The sequence below is a fragment of the Canis lupus genome, chromosome 22 (genome assembly GCF_048164855.1).
Source record: "Canis lupus baileyi chromosome 22, mCanLup2.hap1, whole genome shotgun sequence".
In the NCBI taxonomy this organism is placed as follows: domain Eukaryota; kingdom Metazoa; phylum Chordata; class Mammalia; order Carnivora; family Canidae; genus Canis; species Canis lupus.
In genome coordinates this window covers 7,369,134-7,396,271 of record NC_132859.1, presented here as the reverse complement: position 1 = coordinate 7,396,271, position 27,138 = coordinate 7,369,134, and the positions used below count along the sequence as shown (strand labels likewise).

The following is a 27,138-nucleotide window of genomic DNA, read 5'->3' as shown; positions in this document are numbered from 1 at the left end:
AGAGACAAGCAAGCCAAGAATATCAGCGGCTATGTAACAGAAATGAAAGAAGTAGAGAGTAGAAAAATAATAGAGAAAATTAATAAACCAAAAAGTTGGTTCTTTGAAAAGCACAACAAAGTTGACAAACCTTTAGCTAGATTGATCAAGAAGAAGAGAGAGAAAGTTCAGATCAAAGAGGGACCATTACTACTCACCTTCCAGAAATAAAAAAGATTATAAGGGAATATGATAAACATTTATATGCTAAAAAAATTAGATGATTTAGATAAAATGAACAAATTCCTAAGAAGACAAAAACTGAGTAAGAAGAAATAGAAAATATGAATGGAAAACAGATTGAGTTTGTCATTTTAAAACTACCCACAAAGAAAGGTCCAGACTCAGATGACTTCATTGGTGAATTCCCTTTTTCTCCCCCAGTTTTTTTTTTTAAGATTTATTTATTTATTTATGATAGACATAGAGAGAAAGAGAGGCAGAGACACAGGAGGAGGGAGAAGCAGGCTCCATGCTGGGAGCCCGAGGCAGGACTCGATCCCGGGACTCCAGGATCGCGCCCTGGGCCAAAGGCAGGCGCCAAACCACTGAGCCACCCAGGGATCCCCCTTATTGAGATATAATTGACATAGAAGATTATGTAAACTTAAGGTGTACAACATAATGATTTGAGGTATGTATATATTGCAAACTTATTACAATTCACTGGAAAATTCTACCAAATATTTAAAGAATAATTAATACTAATTCTTCATACACTCTTCCAGGAAATAGAAGGGGAAAGAACTGTTCCCATTTTATTCTCTGATGCCACTATTACCCTGATACCAAAACCAGACAAGTACACTCAAGAAACAAAAATTATACTATCCCATGACCTCTTATAAATATCAATGCAGAAATTTTTAACAAAATAGTAGCAAACAAGAATCTCTTCCTGAAAAAAAGGCATCTACAAAAAACCCACAGCTAACATCCTACTTAATGGTGAAAGGCTGAATGCCTTCCTAAGGTCAGGAATAAGGCAAAGATAGCCACGTTGCCATGTCTAGTCAGTAATGTACTAGAGGTTCCAGCCAGAGTAATTAGACAAGAAAAAGAAATAAAAGGCATTCAGATTGGAAAGGAAAGAAGTAAAACCATCTCTATTTGCAGATAACATAATCTTGTATGTAGAAAATCCTAAGGAATCTACTAAACAACTATTGGGACTAATGAATGAGTTTAGTAAGATTGTAGGACACTGGTCAATATAAAGAAATTGTATTTTTATACAGTAGCACTGAACAAATAAAAAATGAAATTAAGAAAACAGTTCCAATTTATAATGAAATCAAAAAGAATAATAGGAATAAATTTAACAAAAGTTTAAAATATATACTCTGAGGGGCACCTGGGTGGCTCAGTCGGTCAAGTGTCTGCCTTCACCTTAGGTCACGTTCCCAGGGCCCTGGGATCCAGTCCTGCATCGGGCTCCTTGATCAGCAGGGAGCCTACTTCTCCTTTTCCCTGCAGCTCCCCTTTCTTGCGCTCTCTCTCTTTCTCTCTCTGTCAAATAAATAAATAAAATCTTTAAAAAAATAAAATAAGATCTCTGAAAACTACAAATCATTGTTGAAAGAAATATAAATAAATGAAAAGATGTCCTATGTTTATGGATTGGAAGATTTGATATTGTTAAAATGGAAATGTTCCCCAAATTGATCTGCAGATTCAACATCATCCCTACCTAAATACAAGTTGGCTTCTTTATAGAAACTGACAAGCAGATCCTAAAATTCATATGGAAATGCAAAGGAACCAAAATAGCCAAAATAATCTTGAGGAAGAACAAAGTTGGACCTAAATTGGTCTGAAATCAGACCTCCTGATTTCAAAACTTATTACAAAGCAAGAGTGATCAAGACATTGTTAGTGGCATAAAGCTAGCCATATAGATCAATGGAATAGAATTGAAAGTCCAGAAATAAACCCATATATTGTCAATTGAGTTTTCAACAAGGATGCCATGACAATCAATGGAGATACAGTAGCCTTTTCAACAAATAGTGCTGGGACAACTGGATAGCCACACATAAAATAATAAAATTGGACCGTGACCTCATACTATATACAAAAATTAACTCAAAATTGATTAAAGACCTAGTGCTCACTTCGGCAGCACATATACTAAAAATTGATTAAAGACCTAAACATAAAAGGCAAAATTATGAAATTCTAAGGAGAAAATATAGGGGTAAATCTTCATGACCTTGGATTTCGCAATGGATTCTTGGATATGATACAAAAGCACAAGCAACAAAAGAAATAGATAAATTGAACTGCATCTAGACTTCAGACTCTGTGTTTCAAAAGACTATCAAAAAAGTTAAAAGGACAATACACTGAGAGAATATATTTGCAAATCATATATCTTATAAGGGACTAGTATCTAAAATTATATAAAGGCCTCTTACAACTCAATAACAAGAAATAAATTACTTAATTTTTAAGAGGACAAAGAAATCTTATATTGATTGTTCTTACTAAACTAAAATAAGCAAAGGATCTCCAAAAATATTTCACTAAAGAAGAAATGCACATAACTATCAGGGAAATGAAAATCAAAGCCACAGTGACATATCTCTTCATATCCACTAGGATGGCTAGAATAACAAAGACAATAATAACAAAGGATGTTGACATCTTTTGACAAGAATTGACAAGGATATAGAGAAATCAGAACCCTCATACACTGCTGGTATGTAAAGTGATACATCCACTTTGGAAAACACTCTAGTGGTCCTCAAAAAAGTTGAACCACAGAGTTACCATTTGACCAAGCAATTCTACTCCTAGGTATATAGTCAAGAGAAATGTAAATATATGTCCACACAAAAACTTGTACACAAATGTCTATAGCAGCATTATTGATAATCATCAAAGGTGGAAAAAAACTAAATCTCCATGAAATGATGGATGGATCTACAAAATTTGGCATATCCATATAATGGGACATTGTTCAGCCTTAGAAAGGAATGAAGTTCTGATACGTGCTAACGTGGACGAGGCTAGTCTCAAAATGCCACGTATTAAATTATTCCACTTATATGAGATGTCCGTAATAGGCAAATATAGAGACATAATAAATTAGTGGTTGCATTAGGTTATGGAGTGGGGGCTGTGGGGAAATGTTGAGTGGTCATAGCCAAGAGGTACTAGATTTCTTCTTGAAGCTATGAAAATGTTACTGTGGTGATCATTGCACTACTGAATATGCTGATAACCATTTAAGTGCATCTTTAAATAGGTGAATTTTATGGTAAGTGAATTATATATCAATAATGCTGTTTAAAAAAAATACTGAAAAGAAAAGCCAAATAGAACAAAAGATTAGCCAAATATGAACCTAAGTGCATATCGAGTTAGTGGCATAATTGCACAGAGAAATTTCACATAATTTAAAAGCTAATAATTTGGCTCCATATCCCTCATGAAACACTGCCTAGTTATAAAAAGAACTGCAAAGACCGCGTTTTTAGAAGACTGTTTTCAATAATCATATTGTTAATAAAATTGTTATTATATTTTGAAACTGCTGTATATTTAGTAGGATAAAGCAACTAAGTAATCACATGATTGTTGTTAGGAACCAAGATTTTCAATTTAAGAAAAAAAAAGAATACGAGACACAAGTGAAAATGTGTCATCTTAAATTTGAATTAGAAATACCAATATAAAATCGTGATGTACTTTCCTTAAAAATACATATTTTTTAGTTTCATTCGCTAAAAGCCTTAGAAACAATGTGAATACAATGAGAAAACAATTGCAATAAGCACTCCTAGAGTTCAGACAGTAATCTCGAAATACCATACCCTGGTAAAAAGAATCATGGCAGATGGTTCCAAGTCTAGGGAAGGAAATATCAGGTGAATCTGGGGCATCTCAAAATACTAGTCTCTTTTCTATGTGCTTTGCCTGTATTTGCTCATGTAATTCACTTGTAATTGAAAAAATAGAATCAAAAAGATTGCCCAAGATCAGACAGGGATAAAGTGACAAAAACAAAACAAAACTAGGTACAAATCCAGGCTTCAGAATCAGCACTTGAAAAGTTGCTCAACCTTGCTAGTAATTAGAGAAATGTATATTAAAACAACTCTGAGCCAACTTTACCCTCTTATTAGAAGGGCAAAAGTTAATGTCTGGCAAAATAAAATTTTAGTGAGCTCTCAAATAAAAGTCTTACATATTGCTGACAGAAACTTAATTTTTGGGACGCGTGGGTGGCTCAGTGGTTGAGCATCTGCCTTCAGCTTAGGTCCTGGGATCAAGTCCTGCATTGGGCTCTCCGCAGGGAGCCTGCTTCTCCCTCAGCCTGTGTCTCTGTCTTTTTCTCTGTGTCTCTCATGAATAAGTAAATAAAATCTTAAAAAAGAAAAAGAAACTTAACTTTTCAGAATATTTTTTGGATAGTTTATCATACCTAATACATTTGAAGATGCACATACCTCATGCTCAGAAATCCCCCTTCTAGGGGCATTTAGGTGGCGCAGTCAGTTGAGCATCTGACTCTTGATTTTGGCTCAGGTCATGATCTCAGGGTCTTGAGGTCAAGCCCTCCATCAGGCTCCATGCTCAGAGGGGAGTCTGCTTGAGATCCTTTCTCTCCCTCTGCCCCTTCCCTTCTGTACTCTCTCTCCTTGTCAAATAAATAAGATCTTATAAAAAGTTCCACTTCTAGATGAGAGAAATTCTTTTTTTTTATTTTTTTCATTTGTTTTTATTGAAGTTCGATTTGCCAACATATAGTATAACACCCAGTGTTCATTCCTAGATGAGAGAAATTCTATATATATTTATACAAGGGAACAATGTATAAACATCCACATTCATTACAGCCCAGAGTACAACAATGAACAAGTAGAAACAGCCTCAGCATCTCAGGAGCCTGGATACGTAAGTGCGGCTTATTCATAATGAGTATACTCCAGGTGGCAATTAAAATGAATGAATCAGATCTACTGGAGAAACCTCAAAATTACGTTGAGTCAAAAGTAAAATTGCATATAAAATGTACAGTTTGACATTACCTATGTAAATCTTAAAAGTTCACAAGAGTATGTATTATTTATTTATGTGTAGTAAAGGTACAAAAATACATGTGAATGACCTACGTTGACTTCATAAGGCAAAGAAGAGGTGTTTTGTCCTATCTTTAACATTTTACTTATACCTTAAAAAAGAGATTTAAGGCAAATGTGGCAAAATTTTAATAACTGTGGCATATTGATGATGGCACGTAGACATGTTATTTTGTATGTTGGAAATTTCTTATAACCACAGTATTTAAAAACCCAAAGCACAATATCCTATATTAAGCACAGTTTGCTCATTAAAAAAAAAAAAAAAAAAAAAAAGAGTGAAGGCTAAATTGCCATGTGGTAGCCTGGACTGAATTCTAGAACAGAGAGAGGACATTAGTGGGAAAACTGGTGAAATCCAAATAGAGTCCTAATCTAGTTAATGATGTCACTCCAGTGTTAAAGTCTTAGTTTCGACAAGTAGACCGTGGTTATGTAAGATGTTCACATTAGGGGAAGCTGAGTGAAGGTGCAAAGAGACTTTCTGTAGTATCTTTGCAACTTCTCCGTAAATCTGTTTTTGAAATAAGTGAAGGTATCAAATTCCATATATTTTCTCTAAGTGTTTTTCTGTTTTCTAACAGGGATTCAAGTCTTTTCAAAGGACAAATTTCATGAGCCAATATATTTACCAAGGGCCGTTTTCATGTCTGAGGTAGACATGTACTGTACTGCTGTACTGCTACGGCAATTTCAACGTGAGGTAATAAAAGGGAGGTCACAAGAGGCTCTAGAGCAGGGATTACTGTGTGGACAAGCGGTCTTTGAGACCAAGGTATCCCAAGGAAACCCCAAGGTTTCTCTTCAGCTTTCCAAATGCTATAGATCTTCTTCGGGAAAGTAAAATTATAGTTCGAGATGTGTGACTGGCAAGTGACCCTAAAAAATAGGTGACTTCCTGCCACGTCAAATACAGAGGCTACTGTTACTGTTTTTGATGAGGAAGGTCCCTCACCCTATGAGAGATGTTTTGGTTTTGCAGTTTACAAAGTTAGTGAATCCTATTTACGGAGAGCATTTAAGATTTTCAACATGATTTTCCCATTAAGGTTTCATAACAGTTGCATGAAACAGGAGGGCAAGTGTTTCCTTCTCTGTAGGCAAAGAGAACAAGGGCCAAGGAAGTTAGCTATTTGTTTGACGCCATGGAACCAGAACTCTGAGCCCTCTTCAACACTTCTCAAATTTCATTTGTATATGAATTACCTAAGGGTCCTGTGAAAATGAAAATTCTGATTCAGGGGGCCTTGGGTGAGGGCCAAGATTCCGTATTCCTAACAAGGTTCCAGGTTACTGTGGGCCACACTCTGAATAATAGACCATTGACACAGGCTGGGTGTTAAACTCTGTGGGTCCAACCTCCCCGTGCATCCCAGGTCAGTGTAGATGGACTTTAATGTTTAGCAAAGAAAGGGATCTGGCCTTGGAAACCTTTTTTTTTTTTTTTTTTTAAGATTTTATTTTGAAATAATCTCTATACCCATTATGGGACTCGAACCCACAACCCCAGGCTTCAGTCCCATGTTCTACCACTGAGCCAGCCAGGTCCCCCTTCCTTGAAAAGCATTCTGACGCTGTTCTCAATCGAGCAGACATGACTGTTTACACTTTCCTTCTTCGTGTAACTCGTCTGTAATGAACAGGAAGTTGTGCACAAGTCACCGAGGGTGGAGCTAGGTGGAAACACGCTTGGATACTGCCAGAGTTTATTTAGCTTTATGATTTAGTCTTTGTCAGAAATTATCCAGGTGCATTTGGACCTTGGCATCTACAGTTGTTCATTAGTTGGTGCCTCAAGTAACAGAACACAAATCTGTAGGCCCTTGGTGGTTCATCCTGGTCCTGTGGCACTCCTGGCTGCCAGGAGTTAGGTGGTTTTCCCGAGCTCCACATGGCCGAATGGATGGCATGTTCCCAGTGGACCCTGAGAGTTTCCTTGGTCTACTGTAGATCTGGTTTGGTAACCACATGATACCGTAAATGCTCATCAGTGTGGTGTGGCCTTGCCATAGGGAATTTGTGAAGAGAACAAGCTTTCCCTTTCAGGGGCTGGATCTGATTTGGGAGGAACAGAGCCATCTGGGTTTGTGGTCTAGTTTGGAGAAAGATGCACCACTGTGACATCCTTGTCCCTTCCCTATGATCTAGGGGCCCGGGACAGAGGGCAGCTGACAGCCCACAGGCACCTGCTCTGAACAGTGTGGTTGTTTGACTTATAACTGGACAGACTGGTGTAGTGAGGTGTTGACTTTCTTTATAAAGCACTTTTTATAGTTTTCTCAATGACACTTATAATGAACCGTTCTCAAATATGCCTGAAGGACAAATCCCACTGTTGATGTATTTCCAAATATCAAGCTTATCCTGAGAGTTCATTTCAAGGCTAGACTCGGATGATGGTGCCGAGCCCGGCCATTAAGCAGAGGTTGCCAAGATCGAAAGTAGTTGGGATGACTGTCGTATCAAGGATGCATTATTTTACAAGACATGTTCTTACTTTATGATAGGGCATCTGGTGCTCTATCACTTTCATCTAAAATGTTGAGCTCCCCTTGAGTGTGTAGTTTCATAGCAGCCTCAAGGCTGGTGAGAATAGATGAAAAAAAAAAAAAAGTTATGGCACTTGTTCTTAAGGATTCTATACTCTAGCCGAGAAACGGAGAAAACTAATAAACATGGCAACATAATAAATGCTAACTCATCCAGAGTGATCAATCCCAAAAACAGGGATTCTAATTCCCCTGACAAGGGAAAGGTAAAATTTAAGCTAGACTTCAAAGGATCAGTAGTACTGTAACGTAGAGAAAATGAGCAAAAACACCTAGAGCACAAGGTATTAGAAAAGTGAAAGTAGACTTTTGGGGCTGACCTGGCTACAGAGAGGCAGTGGGGGGCAAAGCTGAAAAGTAGACTGTGCCAGGCTGTGAAATCTCCTGAAAAAATTCAACACTACAGTTATTTCATTCCAAGGGCAGCGGTAAGCCACTGAAGTTTAGTAAACACTCCGATTATACCTTCAGAGAACTCTAATGGGGTTTTATGAGATTAATATATAAACTAAAAGGAGACAGGCCTAAAGAATCAGAATTCCTTGGCACTCGACATATTAAAGAGCCAATTTGGTCACCATAAAACTAGTTTTCTAATCCTGGTTCTGCTACTGGTTCATTGGTGATGGGAGAGATAACTTCACTCGATCATTTCCTCAAATGTAAAATAAATGGGTTACCAAGGTAATTTCTAAAAGTTCCCTCTGGCTCTAAAATCAATTATTTTCATTCCCCTGGTTCAGACTTCTTCATAACGATGAGAAAAGAAGAAAAACCTGTTACTAATGCTTTTAATGATATTGAAATCATAGTTTTATTTAAATTTGTAGATTTGTTCTGCATCCCAAGGTAGAAGTTTGCACACTGAAAAAAAGTCACACATGATTTATTCACTGAAGTTTCGTAATAAAAAGAATCTATGGAGAGCACATGACTACATTTTTTTTTTTTTTGGCTACCAGACTATCAAATAAGATTTTTCAACATCACAGATGGAAATTTTTAAAACAAAATACAGTAAGATTATATAACAAAATACTTTTTAAAAATGTACTCTTGAATATGTTACAGTGGATAACATTACCGATTTGATCTATTTTTGTGCTGTACAGGAAATATCAATAGTAAATTTGTCACTTAAATTCATTTTCAAAAGAAATTGCATCTATAAAAGGACAAGTTTTTTTTTTTTTTTTTTTTTTTGAGTTGGCAACATGCAAACATATTTTTAAAACTACAAGTTTCTCTAAAAGCAGAAGTAAAGAGCTCATGAAAACAGAAGTGTTCTGTGTGGACATTCTACAATCATTCTTATGGTTTCTCTAGGGTATTGTTGAGTCCAGAAACTTGCTTCTAATTTCTGCTCTACCTCAACTAGCTCTGTCAGAGCATACGCTATTTACCTGGTTTTATCTTTCTTTTAAAATACTGATCATGATTACAATTTTCATTTTATTATCTTTTCTCCCACTACTGGACTGAAAAATACTTGAGTGCCAGGACCCTGTAGTCACAGCTCTACCTCCCTATCTGGCACGTAACTCAATATTCACAAAATAAATGAATTTTTTAATCTGTAAATTGAGACAGTTGGACTAAACTGCCCATGTCTCTATTTTTATGATTCTGTGCTATGCATGAATTTACTTTGTATTATCTAAGTCCAGACAGTTGATTTTTCCCCTTCAGCTAGTCTTCTAAGCCTTTTATTGCTCATTAGTACTCTTCAAAATAGGACATTTTTGTCCTAATTCAACCTGAAGATAAAGCAGTACAAGTACCTGGAGTAGGATGAAGTTTTGACAGGAAATGATTCTCTTGCGAAGTGACACTGAATTTGCTGTTGAACCCAACTCCTGCTTCTTAAAGTTCTGGTTTTTACTTAAAACAGTAAGTTAAAAACTAAAAAGGTACTCAAAGACAAACTTTAAAACAATTTCTAAGTGGAAAATTTGATGTTCTAAATTATACAGATGCTACAACAGTGATAAAATTTTGTTGACGAACCTCCCAAGAACACAATCCAGTTCTACACGGCATTCCTTTGTGCCAACAAAACCCCAGGAACCTTAGTGAGAAGAGCCCTGGCCCTGCAGTTGAGGATACATACTTCTTTGATAGAAGTCAAAGCCCATTACAATACATCCTGTTACAGTGAAAATCTTTCCTTATTTTGGAAGCCCACTCAATTATTTTGAGTAACATTATATACAACCCAACAGATACAATGAAATCATGGACAACTCTTTGAAATGTTAAACGACAAAGAGTTATTGGATAATGTAGACAATCCCCCAATAGACATTATTACCATTCTGTGTTCAACACTGATGACATAAAAATTCAACTGGGAAAGAACTGTGATTTTTTTTCCCTTGAATGGGACTTGGATAATGAGGGTAAATCCTAGGAAGAGAAGTATTTAATCCACTGTGCTTTTAATGTACTTCTTGCTACTTACTCCCAGTTATAAACTTTTTATCTGTGTCTCAAGGTACTTTTTAACTTAAGTACAATACTAGGCATTCTTTAAAATAATTTTCTATTAACTGTAAAAAGCACACTCAGATAAGAATTCTGTAAAATCATACCTTTTAGAAGGCATCAAATAATCAGGGAACTTTATTTTTTAAAGGATAAATCAAATAAGACATTGCTTTCATTGACCCAAACATGCATAATCCATCCTTAATATAAAATGTTCTCAATTAGGAAATTACACGTGAAATACAAAGGGAATGCAACTTTTACATATGTAAAATGATTGCTAGCTATGGAAATTTAACAGTCAAATTAATGAAGACATTGTACAATTAAAAAAAAAAAACAGCCCAAAACCCTAATTACTTAAAGCCAATTGTCTATAGTAAACCAGGGGAAATTCTAATATGGAATGGTTTGACTCAAAGCAAAAATAAGGCACCTGCTATAAATTTAGAACAATAACTTTCATTTTTAAAGTTACAATAAAATAGTATTAGTCAACCAAGACACTTGCTTCAAAGAGGGAAACAAGTACAGGGTTGATTTCCTGGGTGAGAAAGGCAGGTAACAATGCAGGTAAAAAACCTGCTGGCCCAAGGCTGGCTGACTCCTTCCCTATTCTTGAATAGTTAAGTTCCTAAACATCCTAAACTGCTCCTCTCCCTCATTCTTCCCCTATAGTTAGGGGTATCAGAAGCTCTCTCTGAGGTTCACACTGTGTAAGACTAGGTAGCAGATTTCCCTTCTGTTCCTCTTAAAACAGCTTATTTTAAAAGAGATATCCTGAGGCGATTAACAAAACAAATGAGCAGCTTTCTTTCCAATTCATTGATGCATAGACACCTCTCAGGTGCTTTTTTAAATTCAAGTTATGACCAAGTATTTAAATAGTCAAAACTTAAAATTTTCAACAGTACCAGAAAACCCAAACCCTGCCTTCTCACCCTTACCATTAGTAAAATGAAACTTTGATCAATCTTAACCTACAAAATCATACAACAAAGGGAAGACTAGACTGATCCTTATCAGTGAATCCATTTAATTCCAGCTGGCACCTTCGTCTGACGTATCTAGTACCCTAACAAAATTTTAATCCTCAATCTAGAAAATTATTTCCAAACTAAGTAGCTTTTTAGTTGATGTGCCTTTTTTGGTATTAAAAGTGCTATTAACGTGCTAAGATGTCTTATGGCACGTTGGGACTCATCAGTATGCCCTGATGAGACACCCATTTTTAGTAGTATTTTTCCCTAAAATGCTGTCTAGCATAGTAGACCCCTTTGATATATTAAAGTAATTCTGGTGAAATCAATGGTGACATAAACCTTCCCTGACTGTACTCCACCATGGTAATTTTAGTGAAAATGAAGTGACTCATTAAGTTACAAAATGCTCAACCACATTGTTTTCTTATAGCATTTCAGGTTAGTATAATTAGTCATGCAAAATTGAAGGTAGTGTAACAGAAATAATATTGTTAAAATAGTTGTAGCTATAAGCATCTCCCTTTATATTAAGCATTTAGAAGCTTTTTAAAAAATTTAGGTGCTAAAGATCATGGGAAGACTAGGTTAACTGTATAGTTGGTTCCATTTATAAGCACTTTATTACAGGACAGTTACAGGACCCTATATGGGAGTGTGCTTTCAATTCAAGATATAGTAATAAAGTGCCTAGCCATATAAAAACCAACTCCAAATTTTAAATTAAGCTAATTGCATTTACACATTAGAGTTAACAAAACCTAGACCTTGTCTACATAGATTTACTCTAATTATCTATACTGGATACTGTTTTAATAACCACATCAAAAAAAATTTACTCTTTACTGACTGAATAAGTAGGGTCCACTACTATAGCTTAACAATCAAATTTTATTGCTTTATTCATGTGGTGCTTTTGCAAGGCACTGTGGTATGGACTAGAAAACCTGGAATGACTCGTGAAGAAACCTTGGAATGACAAATGAAGGATGATATGAAAAGTCATTCTGAGGCAGGATGCTTTACTGAATTGTTTTTAACCAGGGTATCAAACATCAGGAATGAGTTCAAGTTAAAATTCACAGGAGAATGGAAACATCTTAAGGTCAGTCACTTCACATGCCCATCCTGATACTTTGAATAATCTGGAAAATTGCTGTAAAGAGAAAGAGCACATGTTTTAGTAACCATGCTTTGAATAAAATAGGTCTGGCAACTGACAAATACTTATTAAGGCAGTTCACAAGAATCCAAGAGCACCTTTAGCATTACTTGCAAATGCTACATAACTTCATTTTTTTTTTTTTTGCTACATAACTTCATTGAAATAAGAAATGAAAACAAGCCTACTCTCTCTAATAAAACAAGCGAATGTCTGTAAGTTATTTTTTTTAATTTCAGCCTCTCTTGAGTTTTATGTCTGAATGTCTAACAGATTTTGCAGTGCACATTTTAGAAAGAACTTAAAGCACTGAAGCAAACAGGTTTTTCCGGCACAAGAATTATTTTGGTTTATCCCCAAAATATTAAATGTCCTTCTAAGGCCTGGACTATGATATAACCATGTTTCCTCATTTTCACAAAGCTGAAATTCGATAAGCTTCAGGTTATATAAATTGCTTGGCTCTTGGCCATTTATCAAGAAAGCTTCAAACGAGTCAGTTTAGGAGGCAGGCAAACTGAAAGGTGAAAGAGGAACCTCAGTAACTTTAGAATGTCAGCGCGGGGATCCCTGGGTGGTACAGCGGTTTGGCGCCTGCCTTTGGCCCAGGGCACGATCCTGGAGACCCGGGATTGAATCCCATGTCGGGCTCCCAGTGCATGGAGCCTGCTTCTCCCTCTGGCTATGTCTCTGCCTCTCTCTCTCTCTCTCTCTCTCTGTGTGACTATCATAAATAAATTAAAAAAAAAAAAAAAAAAAAAAGAATGTCAGCGCGTAAAAGACAGAAACCGGTACTTCAGTATCGAAGACTTGCATATTAAGATAATAAACGAAGAGGAAAAAAAAAAAAGATCCTCTGTAATTTGCAGGGGCAGGAATCTATCACTTTAACAGCAGGCCGACTTGATAACTTATGGTTTCCTGCCATATGTCAAACGTTTCTTTAATCTAAAAAACACTGGTCTCACGTATTAAGAGTTGCCAAATCAGGTCTGTTTCCTTTATATGGAAATCAATTCTCTGCAAGAGCTTCACTTTCTAAAACGTACCCGACTCTGACAATAATAAAGACATGCGATCGCCGGACACGTTAAATGAAAAGTTCAACGTCCACGTTCATAAGCGTTTCTGCAAACGTTTCTATAATGAGGCTGCAAAAACATTCCGGATTCTCATCCCGTGAAGGTTTTTCTTTTGTTTCTGAGTCTAAATTTCTCCCAACGTGATCGTAAGTTACGGAGGACCTGACCTCCTCCTTTCGGATCTCCTGCGAGCACGACCCAGGGCGGTGAGAAGTTTCTGGAGCACCAACCACCCTCGGTGCAAACGTGGGACCAAGCGAGTCGGTTCGGACGAGAGAGGGACTTGCGGCGGGGCTCCCGGCAGGTGAGCTGGGAACTCCGCTGGGAGGCTTCACCGCTGACGGGCCACCACGTCATCCCAGACCCGACATCCAAACGCCCTACCCGCCCCCCCCCCCCAAAAAAAAACAAAAACCACTTACCAGAACCACAAACAACAAAAATGAAGAGGGCCAATAACCAGGGTCCTACGGACGCCTTCTCTTCGGGAGCGTTCCTCTGCAAAAATGGAAATTCCCTTTTCAAATGCAAAAAAAAAAAACCAAAAAAAAAAACCCCGCTTCGACCCCCTCCCCCCGAAGCCCCGAGCTCCCGCACCCACCTTCCCGCCCCTCCCCCCGCCCCCCCCCCCCCCCGGCGTCCCGCTCCGGGCTGCGGACACCCCCACGCGGCCCTGCGACCCGGGCCCGACCCCGTTCCTCACCGAGGTCTTGGCGACGTTGCCGCGCTGGGTGATGTTCTTGCTGTGCTTCTCGTTGGCCATGCGGATTCGCTGCTTGGCGACCATGTTCGCGGCGCCGCCACCTGCCCCAGCCGCCGTCGGGCTCGCCCGCCCGCCGCCCGCCTGCCCGCCTGCCCTCGGGCCGCCGGAGCGAGGAGGCTCTCAGGCCGGGGCGCTGGCTCCGACCGCCGGGCCTGGGCCGAGCCGAGCGCGGGAGGCCTGGCGACGCCGGACCGGGCGGCCGAGACGCGGGCGCGCGGGGGCCACAGACCGCAGGCCGCCGGGAGCGTGGAGCCCGCGACGACGGAAACGCAACAACCGGCCAGCGCTGTCCGCAGCCTCGAACTACTTCGGGTTCGGCTGCCAACGTCAGCACTGCACGGGCTCCGCCCCGCGGAAGTGCGGGCTCCGCCTGCCGCGGCCGAAGGCGGACGCCCCGCCCCGCGCCCCGCGCCCCGCGCCCCGCGCCCCCCTCCCCGCGCCCCGCCCCGCCCGGCGCTCTTTAAAGCGCGGCCCCGGAGCTGCGCGTGCGCCTTCGGGCGCCTTGGCCTTCCTCTCTCCACCCCCGGAAGTGAATCGGCCCCGAGGCCTCGTGATACCGGAAGCAGCTCCGCGCGGTTTCCACGCCCGGGGAGACGTGTAGGGGCCGGGTTTGGCCCTCGTGAACTCTGACCCAAGCGCACGGGTTTCTCTTTCCGGGACAAGATGGCGCCGTCCACGCCGCTCCTGACAGGTGAGTCCTGGCCGAGTAAGGGACTGTTCTTCAGAGCGGTTTCTTTTTGGGTTGATCGCTGTGGGGGAGAACCCGAGAAGCGCCGGTGTCCGATCCGCCTTTCCTTGCGGGCTGTGGAAGCGCTTAGGAGGGCCTTTTGGGTTTCTTGGTGCAGCGTGGCAATCGGAAGTGAGGCCCCCCGCCTCCGGCCTCCAGCATCCCCCGCCCCCTCCCCTTCGCCTCCGCGTCCTTCCTCTCTGTCGCGTCAAGCTCCCCTGGAATTGAGGGAGGGGGACAAGATCAGAAGGTGCTAGTCGGCCTTGTTGCCCCGGGGCCGCCGCGCTGGTTTCACACGGACCCTTACCTGGTGACGGACCCAGGTGACAGGGAGACGTCGTGGTCTCTCATAAGGAAGACACATCAGCAAACGACTAAGCGCCGGAGCGAGCGACACGCACTAAATACACCTGAGTGATGCCGAATTCTGTGCTCCTCGCTGTAGTGAGACTTGCAGGACCGAATAGACAGAGCAGAGCGGCGGGAGTGTGGGTTCAAAGGGACGGAAGTGTGGTCTGGGCTTGTGGCAGTGGCCGTGATAGGAACGGCCTAGCAGGGGATCCCGGGGGGCGCCCAGGGGCTGAGCGCCTGCCTTCGGCCCAGGGCGTGACCCGGGGTCCCGGGATCGAGTCCCGCGTCGGGCTCCCCGCACGGAGCCTGCTTCTCCCTCTGCCTGGGTCTCTGCCTCTCTCTCTGAGTCTCTCATGAATAAGTAAAGAAAATCTTATAAATAAATAAATAAATAAATAAATAAATAAATAAATCAATAAATCAATAAATCTGTGTCTTTCATGAATAAGTAAAGAAAATCAAACAAACAAACAAATAAATAGAAAGAAAGAGAAAGAAGCGTCTGAGGTTGACATGGTCATGAGCATTTTCGAATTTGAACATGAGAATATTCCTGACACTTTGAAGGCGGAGGCAGAGTTTATAATTCTGGAAAAGATGATTAAACTTGAGTTTTGGACTGTGTCCGGGGACACTGGACTAGGGTAAGGGCTGGGATTCTCGTATGAGTATCAAGTAAAGAAGGGGGAGGTCGGGAGAGAAAAGGGTAGAGGCTTTTTAAAAGGCATGGATAGCTTACATAGAAGGGAAAAAGTTATAAACAGAAAGGTCTACTTTTTTTTTTTTTTAAGATTTTATGTATTTATTCGTGAGAGATGCACTGAGAGGGAGGCAGGGACATGGAGGCAGAGGGAGAAGCAGGCTCCACGCAGGGAGCCCGACGCGGGACTCGATCCCGGGACTCCGGGGTCACGCCCTGGGCCGAGACCTGCATCGAGACCTGATGCAGGACTCGAACCCAGCCCCCCTCCCCCCCCCTGCCTCCGGTCACTACAGGAGCCAAAGGCAGAAGCTCAACCACTGAGCCACCCAGGTTCCCGGAAGGTTGTCTCCTTTTGAAGATGGGGGTTATGTCCCCCTGAGACTTGAATCCTAAAAAGCTGTGGCACTTTTTGGCATCCTCCGTTTTAAGACTTTTTTTTTTTTTTTTTAATTTTTATTTATTTATGATAGTCACACAGAGAGAGAGAGAGGCAGAGACACAGGCAGAGGGAGAAGCAGGCTCCATGCACCGGGAGCCCGACGTGGGATTCGATCCTGGGGCTCCAGGATCGCGCCCTGGGCCAAACCGCTGCGCCACCCAGGGATCCCCGTTTTAAGACTTTTGTTGTTAAGCACCACATCCGCTCCTATCAGTCTTGACTATCCGCAATTCCTTCATCAAATATCTATCAAATACTGACTATAACTTGTTAGATGACATGTCGGGCGATGTTGTTAAAAGGCTTAATTACATGCTTAAGTGAAATCCCCCGCCCCTTCATAAAGATCACTAGTATGCTATTCACAGTTTTGGAATTCTAAATGCTTATTGAAGTCTAATAAAAAAAATAGTACATTAAAAAAAATATCTGGTAGATTTTCCTCTCCTTTAAAAATCCTTACAGGGTCTTCTCCATGCTTACAGGGTGAATTCCATCCTGTCTAGCATAGCGTGTGGAACCCTTCATAATCCTTGAAAAGCTCTTTGCATTTCCTCCCCCCCCCCCCCCCAATTCGTACTCCATCAATATCCTACTGCTTATAAAACCCTCAAAAAATCTACATCTTCAGTCTAGGACTATGCTGTTCCTCTTGATTTGGCCTACTTCTTTTCATCTTTTAAAATTCATTTCAGGGGCCCCTGGGTGGCTCAGTTGGTTAAGTGTCTGCCTTCAGCTCAAGTCACAATCCTGGGAGTCCTGGGGTGGAGCCCCCCTCATGATGCACCATGCTCAGCGGGGAGTCTGCTTCTCCCTCTCCCTCTGCTCCTGCTTGTGGGCTCTCTCACTCACTTTCAAATAAATAAATAGATAATAAAAGTAAGTGAATAAAATTCATTTCAAAAATAATTGCTTTTTGAAGCCTTTCTCCACTTTCCTCATATGATCTGTTAATCCCAGGCTGTTTTTGTACATATATATATGTGTGTGTATATATATATGTGTACATACATACTTAAATTTTTTTTTTTTTTTTCACTTTTCGCTTAGGTTAATTACCTGGTTGCTTAGAGGCTTTTCTGCCTTGCTAGACTGTGAACTCCTTGGTGGGGGCAGAGTGTTACTCATCCCTGTCTTCTCAGTACCAAGTACAGTGCATGGTAAACAACAGACATCCTCAGTGTTTGATGGAAGAGCAAATTCATAAAGGATGACCACTTCGTTTATAGTCAGATTTACAAAGAATGACACTTTTCTTAACGATGCTTAAAATCAGACACTTTGTAAGAACTTGAAGGTTAGCTAGTCAGTCTATCCCTTAGATTCTCATATTCATAGAGGCCCAGAGATACATTGTAAATTGGCAGAATCAGGATTATACTCAGCCATGCAACTCCATGGTCCATTTTTCTTTTACTTGAACACACTGATTAATTCTTTAAACACTGTTAGTATAGATATTTCAGTGAATAATAGATTCTTTTATATGATCTCATTCATGTGGGGAATATAAAAATTAGTGAAAGGGAATAAAGGGAAAGGAGAGAAAATGAGTGAAAATATCAGTGAGGGTGACAAAACATGAGAGAACCCTAACTCTGGGAAATGAACAAGGGGTAGTGGAAGGGGAGGTGGCCGGGGGGGGGTTTGGGGTGACTGGGTGATGGGCACTGAGGGGGGCACTTGGTGGGATGAGCACTGGGTGTTATGCTGTATGTTGGCAAATTGAACTCCAATAAAAAAATTTTTTTAAATAATAGATTCTTTTACTTTCAGAATCGTTTTTTAAACTTAGACTTGTGGGATTTTTGGAGTTTGGAATAATTTGGACATTGTCCAGTAAATTCTGTTATCACAATTTTTATTGGAAATGACAAGGCCAGAGAGAGCATACCTGGGTGGCTAATTCCATTGAGCATCTGATTCTCAACTTCAGCTCAGGTCATGGTCTCCCAAGTTGTGAGATCCAGCTCTAGCTCTTGGCATTTGGGGCTCCACGCTTTGTGGGAGGTCTGCTTGGCATTCTTTCCCTCTCCCTCTGCCCTTCCTCCTGCTTGTATATGTTCGTTCTCTCTCTCTCTCTCTCTCTCTCTCTCAAAACAATCAATTTTTAAAACAAAATTCATTCTCAGGCTGACATTCTCCAGGTTTACCTGGAACTCAACCAGCTCGGCCACCTAAAGGGAAGCACATTTTTTGCCAGTCTCAGTGCATGCTGGCTGTCTTTGGCTTGGCTTGGCTAGATCTTTCTCATTTTTGAATCAACTTTTATTTGAATCACCAGAACCAAATTCTGTTCTCACCTTAGGATAGTTTCCCCTGAAAATTAGAATCTTCCAGATTCTGATGGCTTTATATGAAACCCATATATCTGATCAGCTTGCCTGGTTGAGGACACTGAGATAATTTATTCAAAATAGAGTCATTGTCCTACATTGATAGGTACTGCAGTGGATGTAAGGGTTGGAAAGTTTTCCATTATAGTGATCCTTATGTCCCAGGCATAGGACCCTTGTTTATTGGAGCCTAATAGTTTTCTCATTAACTCAGGCCTAGAGCAATAAATGGTATACAGTAACCAGAAAGGCTGCTAATATTTAAAAAGATTATTTAAGTGCAATATTTAATATGATTGTTTTTAAACAGTTTTTCTGTGTGAAACTCTGGTATTTATCACTTTATTGATAAGAACTGTTCGCGTTTTGGGTTTCTCTCCCTAATAAAACATGTTTCCAGATGGCCTTTGATTAAAGGGGAAAATCATTAAAAACAAGGGATCACATTAACTCTCAGTACACTGTATTAAACTATCTCTGTATTCTTTTCAATGTTTCTCAGATTTGGTCACTTCTAATTAAAATGAATTCCTCATTAGAAAGCCACATGTGGAAAAATTGTTTTTGTTATTGAAAAGAACTTTTGGATCCCTATTTATTTTTGCTTTGTTAACTTGTAATACAGTTTATGTTCTGTTATGAATCCGATTTTGTGTGTCTTCTAATAAACTTTGTATATCTATTTATTCTTGTATAAGTTACTCAAACTGATTATATCCAGTAAAGTATCTTGGTGTTTCCAAAATGTCTTACAGCACTTTTTCATAGTCATGCTTCTGTGTAAGGAGGTGTGAAATAAAGTATTTGTTGTAAGTAGTGGTTTATATGTATGAACAAGATGTAGTGATTCAATATGATTTTTATGATGAATTCAATTGATAATTAGTCCCCTTAAAATAGACATATCTGTTATGAAGAATATCACCAACAGTATCACTGGTTTTAAAGTAGCTCTGATTAGTACTTTCATTTCAGGATTTGTTTTTACCTTAGTACAAAAATCTTGGTCTATTCATTTTTTTTATTTTGATGTAACATTTTTGTTTGGTATTCCCAAGCAAATCCATTCTTGAGAAATGCTGAAAAACTTTTTTTCAAACTTTGGTTTAATTTTTGCTGTATTATAAACAAAGCATTATAAAAAACGATGGTCTTTTTTAAAAGCCTTATATTTTTATATGAGTTAAGATTTACAAAAGTCTTACCAAGTGCCTTCACCTAGCCTTCTCTTTGGTGCTTGTACAGTAGTATTTACTAAACTATAATCCTTATTTGGATTTCACAAGTTTTTGTTTAAGATTTTATTTATTTATTCATGAGAGAGACAGAGAGAGAGGCAGAGACACAGGCAGAGGGAGAAGCAAGCTCCATGCAGGGAACACTATGTGGGACTGGATCCTGGGTCTCCAGGATCACGCCTTGGGCTGAAGGCAGCGCCAAACCACTGAGCCACCCAGGCTGCCCAAGATTTCACCAATTTGTGTGTATATATGGTACTAAGAAATTTTATCACATATGTGATTCATATAACCACCACTATCAGAATATTGAACTGCTCCATCATCAAAAAGATGCCGTCCTGGGGTGTCTGGGTGGCTCCTCTAGTTAAGTATGGTATCAAGTGCAATGTCAGGCTCTGCCCTGGGTGTGGAGCTGCTTAAGATTCTCTCTCTGCACCTTCCACCCCACCTCTGCTGGTGCATACATGTTCTCTCTCTCTCTCTCTCTCTCTCTCTCTCTCTCTCTCAAAAGAAGGAGGAGGCGCCTGGGTAGTTCAGCTGGTTAAGCATCTGCCTTCTAGGGTCCCAGAATCGAGCCCCACATCAAGCTCCCCACTCAGCGGGGAGTCTGCTTCTCCCTCTGCCCCTTCCCCTCCTCTCTTTGTTCTTGAATAAATAAGATCTTAGAAAGAAAGAAGATGCTACACTTATATTGTGAGACCCTCCTTCCAACCAAAACCATGGACAGTCAGTGATCTGTCTTTGATAATTTTGTCATTTCAGGAGTGTTATATAAATGGAATCAGAAAATATAACTTTTGGATTTTTGTGTTAAAACTAGTCTTTATTTAGAATGTGAACATGTGCATGTTGAAAAGCAGTTGATCAGTTTGACTCAAGATTTTGTTTCTCCAGAAACCTACTAAAACCAGGAAGTAAAAACCACATGAGACTGATGCTACTTGAGCAGGAAAGAGTGACACTTTTCACACTGATTTTTTTCTGTCAAGTGTTGTGTTTCAAAATTTTGAGTTAATAATCTGTATGAAAAAGTGTGAGTTAAGTAGTTTTTGTTCCTCACTCCTGTTCTTAGTCCATTCAGGCTCCAGTAACAAAAATATCATAGAGTGGGTGGCTTAAACAACATTTATTTCCCATACTTCTGGAGTCTGGGAAGTTCAAGGTCAAGATACTAGCAGTTTTGGTGTCTGGTAGGAGCCTACTCCTGATTCAAAGACAGCCATTGTCTGCTGGGTCGTCATAGGGCAGAGGGGCAAGGGAGCTTCCTGGAATCTCTTTCATAAGGGTGCTGTAATCCCATTTATGAGGGCTCTGCTGTCCTGATCTAATTACTCCCCAAAGGCCAACTTCCAAATACCATCACAGTAGAGATTAAGTTTCAACATACGGAGGAGGTGGGTGGTAAACATTTGGTTTACAGTAGATCCTTTGAAGTTTTCTACCTGTCTTAGTTTTGTATGTAGGTATGACGTAGAAATTTTAGAAAAGGAAAACCTTGTACTGGTTGTCCTGAATACTCTGAAAGTTCCCACGGCTGCGGTCAGAAGGCTACTACCTTCATGCTTTCTGCGGTATAGCTGTCCCTTTAGGTCAAATGACCCTTGAACAACATTGGTTTGAACTGTGCAGGTCCACTTACGCATTTTTTAAAAATAAATACAATACCATGTTTTCCTTATGATTTTCTTAGTAACACTTGGTTTTCTATAGCTTATTTACTTTGTTGCAAGACTACAGTGTATAATACATATACAAAGTACATGTTAATTGACCATTTATGTTATCAGTAAGACTGTGGGCTAGCAGTAGTAAGTATTTGGGGGAGTCAGGTAATTCACAAGTTTTCATTTGCACAGGATTCAGCACCCACCCCTAACCCTGCGTTGTTCAAGGGTTAACTGTATAATGTACAAAAGCTTTGAATTTTACCCCAGGTAAACATTGTCGTTGATGATAACAGCAAAATCAACAAATAGAGAGGACCAAGGTCACTAGTTACAAGTTCATGAGAATGCAAGAAGCTGACACTTTTGCGTTTTCTTTTTTTCCAGTCACTTCAGGCATATGTTCTCAGGGCCATCAGTTAAGGCCATAGAACATGATTTGATTGCATCATCATAGAGCACATTTTCTAATTATGCCACAGCTTCACTGGAGCTTCACTGATGATACGCTGTTTTATTTCCTAGGTCTGTATGTAAATTCTGTAAGAGAGCCCTAATATGTTAAATTACCAGAGCAGCTTGTGAGAGGTGCCTCACCAGGCTGACACAATTTTATGTAATTTTATGTAATAAAGTCTAATATGTTAACTCCCTAGTTTGGTAAATTCACTTTTTATTAATCCTTCAAATAAATGTTTGTTAAAACTGTTATTCTAGTATTAAGGAAAGAATGCTATATTTTCTTCTAAATCCTAATGTGTGATACATGATACCACAGCAAACGATTTGGTGATGAGAAATAAGAAATAGCACTGTTTTGCCTGTGTAGTAAGAGAATTTTGATGCTACACTTGATCGTAGCCAAAAAACTGAGAAGTGTTGTTCATCCTCCAGATCTTAGCACACAAATCCTGTACTCAAGAACACTTCCCCTAACCTTCCATTTTTAGATCAAAACTCCCTATTCATTGGATTAGCCCCATAGATCGTTACTTTGTACCACTAAGCACACTTACAGGATTCCATGTATTTGACTAATTATGTAATTAATGAGGTGAGGGACAAGGCTGATTTTCCTCTTATTGTATCTCTAGTACTCAACATGGGGCCTGGGAGGTAGTTTTTACTTTTTACTCAGCATTTTTTGAATGAACGAATCAGTTTGATTGAGCTGTACAAGTTTCTAATTTAGCCATTTAAAAATACATAATTCTGTACATGTTTTTCCCTAATCTTGAACTTTGTTCCCACTTAATTTTTTAGGATATTACTGTCATTGGAAACTTAGTAAATGAATGTGTCTCATCCCATTTGTTCTCTTAGTTTGAGAAATTGTAAATATCTTAATGCCTTACATTTTTTTAGGAACTTGAATATATTCTGTATTTTATTTATTTATTTATTTATTTATTTATTTATTTATTTAGTATAAAGCACACAGCCACCCTGTGTTCTAGTATTTCCTCTCTTCCATTGCAGACTGCCAACTTTTTGTTGTATCCTTACATGGCAGAAAGAGAGCTAGCTAGCTGCCTGTGGCTCTTCTTAGGAGGGCACTAATCCCATTTATGAGGTCTCTTCTCTCATGATCAAATTACTTCACAAAGGCCCCAGTTCTAAATATCATCACATTGGGATTAGGGTTTCAATGTGAGAATTTGTAGGGGGACATAAACATTTATTCTGTTGCATTACCTATTGATTTTCCAGCAGTTGCATGATTTCATGTGATAGGGTCAAGAAAAGTGTATACTTTAGTATTTGCTTATTTTTTGAAAAATGTACCCTTTTAATGCTAATATTCTGTTCTATGAAATGTTTAATAATTTCATTGATATTCTGACAGAAAGCTTTTTGTTTTAAATATTTTGTTTATTTATTTATTTATTTATTTATTTGAGAGAGTGAGAAAGAAGCAGGCTCTCTGCTGAGCCAATGCAGGGATCCATCTCAGGACTCCAGGATCATGAGCTGAGCCAAAGGCAAATGCTTAACCAACTGAGCCACCCAGGCGCCCCTGAAAGCTTTTTGTTTTTTAAAATGTTTGTGATTACTGAGTATTAACAAGCTAATGGTGGTTCTTTCATTTTGTTTCTTTAGTCCGAGGATCAGAAGGACTGTATATGGTAAATGGACCGCCACATTTTACAGAAAGCACTTTGTTTCCAAGGTATGGTTTTTATTGTTGACTGATGTTATAGAGAACTAACTATACAATACATCCTAAATTATTTTTTTGTTATATTCTGAAGAAGAAAGAACAGGCTGCTTTCTTGGGACGTTATATAATATTAACAGAAGATAGAAAGAATGCATATTCTTTACCAAGAAAACTGATTGATCTTTAGATTTGAAAGTAATAGCTTCAGCATGTTTAAAAGTGTAGACAGTATATTTGAGTTCAAGCCTTTAATTTCAACGAATCTTATCTTGGAAGATGAAGAAAAACTTGCAGATGTGATAGCCAAACCGCTGCCTATAGTCTTTATGAAATCGGAAAATGAAAAAGGTTTAAGAAAGGAAGGAAATATAAAATGCATATAACTAGATAGATATAGATATGTTTTTTTCTAAAAAGAAACAAAAGGCAAACCGAAAACTAATGAAAGTATTAAGTTGGTGGCATAACCATATGATGACATACAAAATTCTGAAATGCATTCATTGGTTTTATTGGTAACAGAAAATTAATATTGTCATTTTAAACCCATTGTAGGATAAAACAAATAAATAATTACATTAACGTCATTAAAAACCAATATTTTTTAGCATCAGAATAAAAGGATAGCTGTCCATATATCAATATGAACTCATGATTAGTCACGCAAAATGTGTCTGGAGAGACTGTATGGAACCACTGTGCCTCAGAACAATCAGTCGTGGAGAGGAAGTATAAGAAATATATTTTTGCAGCCAGAGCCTCTTTTGGTCTATTCAGGTTGAACTTAAGTGTCAGAACTCCTCTTCCTGCCACAGCAGTTAGCCATAATGGAAGCCATGCTAAAATGTGGGCCTCACCACTAGAGTCTGAGACAAGCAGCGGTGTTAGCAAATGAGGTGGTCAAGTCTCTTCATTGAATAGCTGATTCCCGGAAGCAGGAAAGGTAAGGTGAGTCTGAGCAGGCCCAAAATGAGTCCACCACAGTCTCAGCATCACTAAGAGTAGAACGAGGAGACATTATATGTCTCCTGGTGGGTAGTAATGGGAACTACATGATACTCAACATATATGCAGGTTGAAAAAAAACAACTTGATTTTAGGCTTTTAGGTAAGTGGCTCTGAAATTTGGCTGCACACTAGAATGACGTGGGGAGCTTTTAAAAACCATATCCAAGGACTGGGTATTAAATAAGTTGTAGCACAAGTGTAAGATAAAGGACCTCTTGATCATAGTTGTTTTTGTAGAAGAGGATAAACTATAATAAAAAATAATGTTTCAGTAGCTACAATCTATCATTAGTACATGATTACAGAAACACAAATATCCTCAGGTGAGTTAATATAAAGATAATATCCAGTTTAAAAGGAGTGTACTGGTCAGTTCTCAGTGTTTATTATTTAATAATTCAAATGTTTATTAGCTATGAAGTTCTGGTTTTGTGTGACTAGACATACGGACTTCCTCCATGTGCCCACATGCACATTTCTGTTTGTGTGTTCCTTATCACTGGGAGATGTACGTAGAGTAGCCATCTCCAGTTGAGAGATACAGTACTTAGAGTTTTGATCCTTGGATAGAATATTGGTAAGAAGTCTGATTTCCTAGGTCTGCTTTTATAGAGCATCCTGCATCCACACTTATTTAATGTGAAGATCCTCTTACTGTTGTTATACTTCCTGTCTCTACACATCAGAAATTGATGAAGATCTTTGTCCCTCAAGTTCGGGGGCACTTCATGATTACTAGAGGATATTCTATCCATACCTGTTTTGTTATGCTGGTGACCTGGTGCAAAGCCTCCATATTGAAATCCTTCAGCCTTCTCAAGATTAGGGTTGACAGCTAGTGACTTCCATGTTCACTTACATTTTTGAGTTTTCACGCAAACTAGTTATTCAAAAAGCCTCTATTTTCTTCTTAAGGTTGATCTGTTGATGTAACATCAATTTCCACCTTACTTTACAGTGGCTCTGTAAACTTTTGGCACTGTATTTTAAGAGATAAGGCATTTGGTAGACTAAAGCATTTTGGAATTACTTCTTAAATTTATGTAAGTTCATAATCATTAAATTAATAAGATTGTAAATATTTAATCACATTTTTAAAAAAGTATTAATGCTTATTAAACTTTTTTTCTTATCATTTTCAGGGAATCGGGGAAAAATTGCAAAGTCTATACCTTTAGTAAGGATGGCACCTTGTTTGCTTGGGGCAACGGAGAAAAGTTAGTGTTTCTTTTTTTTTTTTAGTGTTTCTTTATGTAACATATTTTATGTGTGTATCATCAGTATGAAACATAAATGACATTTGAATAACATGTGTTTGGTTGTCATTAATAAAGTCCATCTTTTAATGTCTTGATATAGTTAGCTAATGCAACTTCCATAGAATACCTCTAAAGTTAGCAGCTTCTACTTATGTGCCATGACTTGATTTACCTAGTTTCTTAGAATTAGAAAGTAACATTTGAAAAGGGGCAATTAGTTTAATGCTGGAGAACCTGAGATGTTGTTTTAAATAGTGCTCTGCGTTATTGGTTAGGGTTTCTTTTTTTTTCTTTTTTTTTTTTTTAATTTATTTATGATAGTCACACAGAGAGAGAGAGAGAGAGGCAGAGACACAGGCAGAGGGAGAAGCAGGCTCCATGCACCGGGAGCCTGACGTGGGATTCGATCCCGGGTCTCCAGGATTGCGCCCTGGGCCAAAGGCAGGCGCCAAACCACTGCGCCACCCAGGGATCCCTGGTTAGGGTTTCTTAAGTTTTGCACCAACACTTAGAGAATAACTCTCTTTGCTTGTTTACCTTAGACTTAGTACTTATATCTTTGCTATTAAACTAGTAACAATTATCTAGTTATTTTTGTGAGTTTTATTGTTTAGAAAAATGTCACTTAAGTATTTTATAAAATATTCAAAAGTATGGTTAGTATAGTCTATATTTCATTAAATATTCAGATTACAAAATTGGTTTCACAAAAAAAATACTAAATACTCATGATTTCACTAAGAAAATCACTCCTTTTTAATTTTTCCATCGTTACTACATTTCAGTTTAAAGAACCAGGAAAATGCCTAAATATTTGTTGCTTGGTTTAAAGTTATTTTTGTTGTTTTTAAGCAGATGTAATATCTTAGGTTTTTTTAAAGGGAAAAAATGTATGCGTTAGTACGAAAAGTACGTTTTAAATTATTTTTACACAGTAGTGATGGATTCTAAAGTCAGATTAAACACATGTGTTTTAAAAATTAATGCTACAAAGATTGTGATGAATTAGATGATTCACTTTTTTAAAAAAGCTTTTTTTAATTTATTTATTTGAGAAGAGAGAGTGAGCACAGAGCATAGGAGCAAGGGGAGGGGAAGAG

At 38.9% G+C, this 27,138-nt stretch overlaps 2 protein-coding genes and 1 long non-coding RNA gene across 3 annotated transcripts in view; 1 reads left to right on the top strand and 2 right to left on the bottom strand.

The window, feature by feature from the left end:
• Nucleotides 1–10,267: 10,267 nt before the first annotated feature.
• SERP1 (stress associated endoplasmic reticulum protein 1) lies at nt 10,268–14,433 on the bottom strand. The gene is made up of 3 exons (XM_072792294.1): nt 14,090–14,433; nt 13,809–13,884; nt 10,268–12,298 (listed from the first exon to the last, which is right to left on the bottom strand). Exons 1-3 carry the CDS (start codon nt 14,171–14,173, stop codon nt 12,258–12,260), a joined length of 201 nt encoding a protein of 66 aa, XP_072648395.1. The 5' UTR covers nt 14,174–14,433; the 3' UTR covers nt 10,268–12,257.
• Nucleotides 14,434–14,690: 257 nt separating this feature from the next.
• EIF2A (eukaryotic translation initiation factor 2A) overlaps nt 14,691–27,138 on the top strand; it is a 34,017-nt gene continuing 21,569 nt past the window's right edge. The window contains exons 1-3 of the mRNA XM_072792292.1: nt 14,691–14,840; nt 23,711–23,780; nt 25,922–25,996. Coding sequence (XP_072648393.1) covers nt 14,813–14,840; nt 23,711–23,780; nt 25,922–25,996 — 173 coding nt within the window. The 5' untranslated portion in view covers nt 14,691–14,812. The remainder of the gene's footprint in view (nt 14,841–23,710; nt 23,781–25,921; nt 25,997–27,138) is intronic.
• LOC140613838 (uncharacterized) lies at nt 14,839–15,556 on the bottom strand. The gene is made up of 2 exons (XR_012014726.1): nt 15,184–15,556; nt 14,839–15,094 (listed from the first exon to the last, which is right to left on the bottom strand). It is a non-coding gene; the product is annotated as an uncharacterized lncRNA (long non-coding RNA).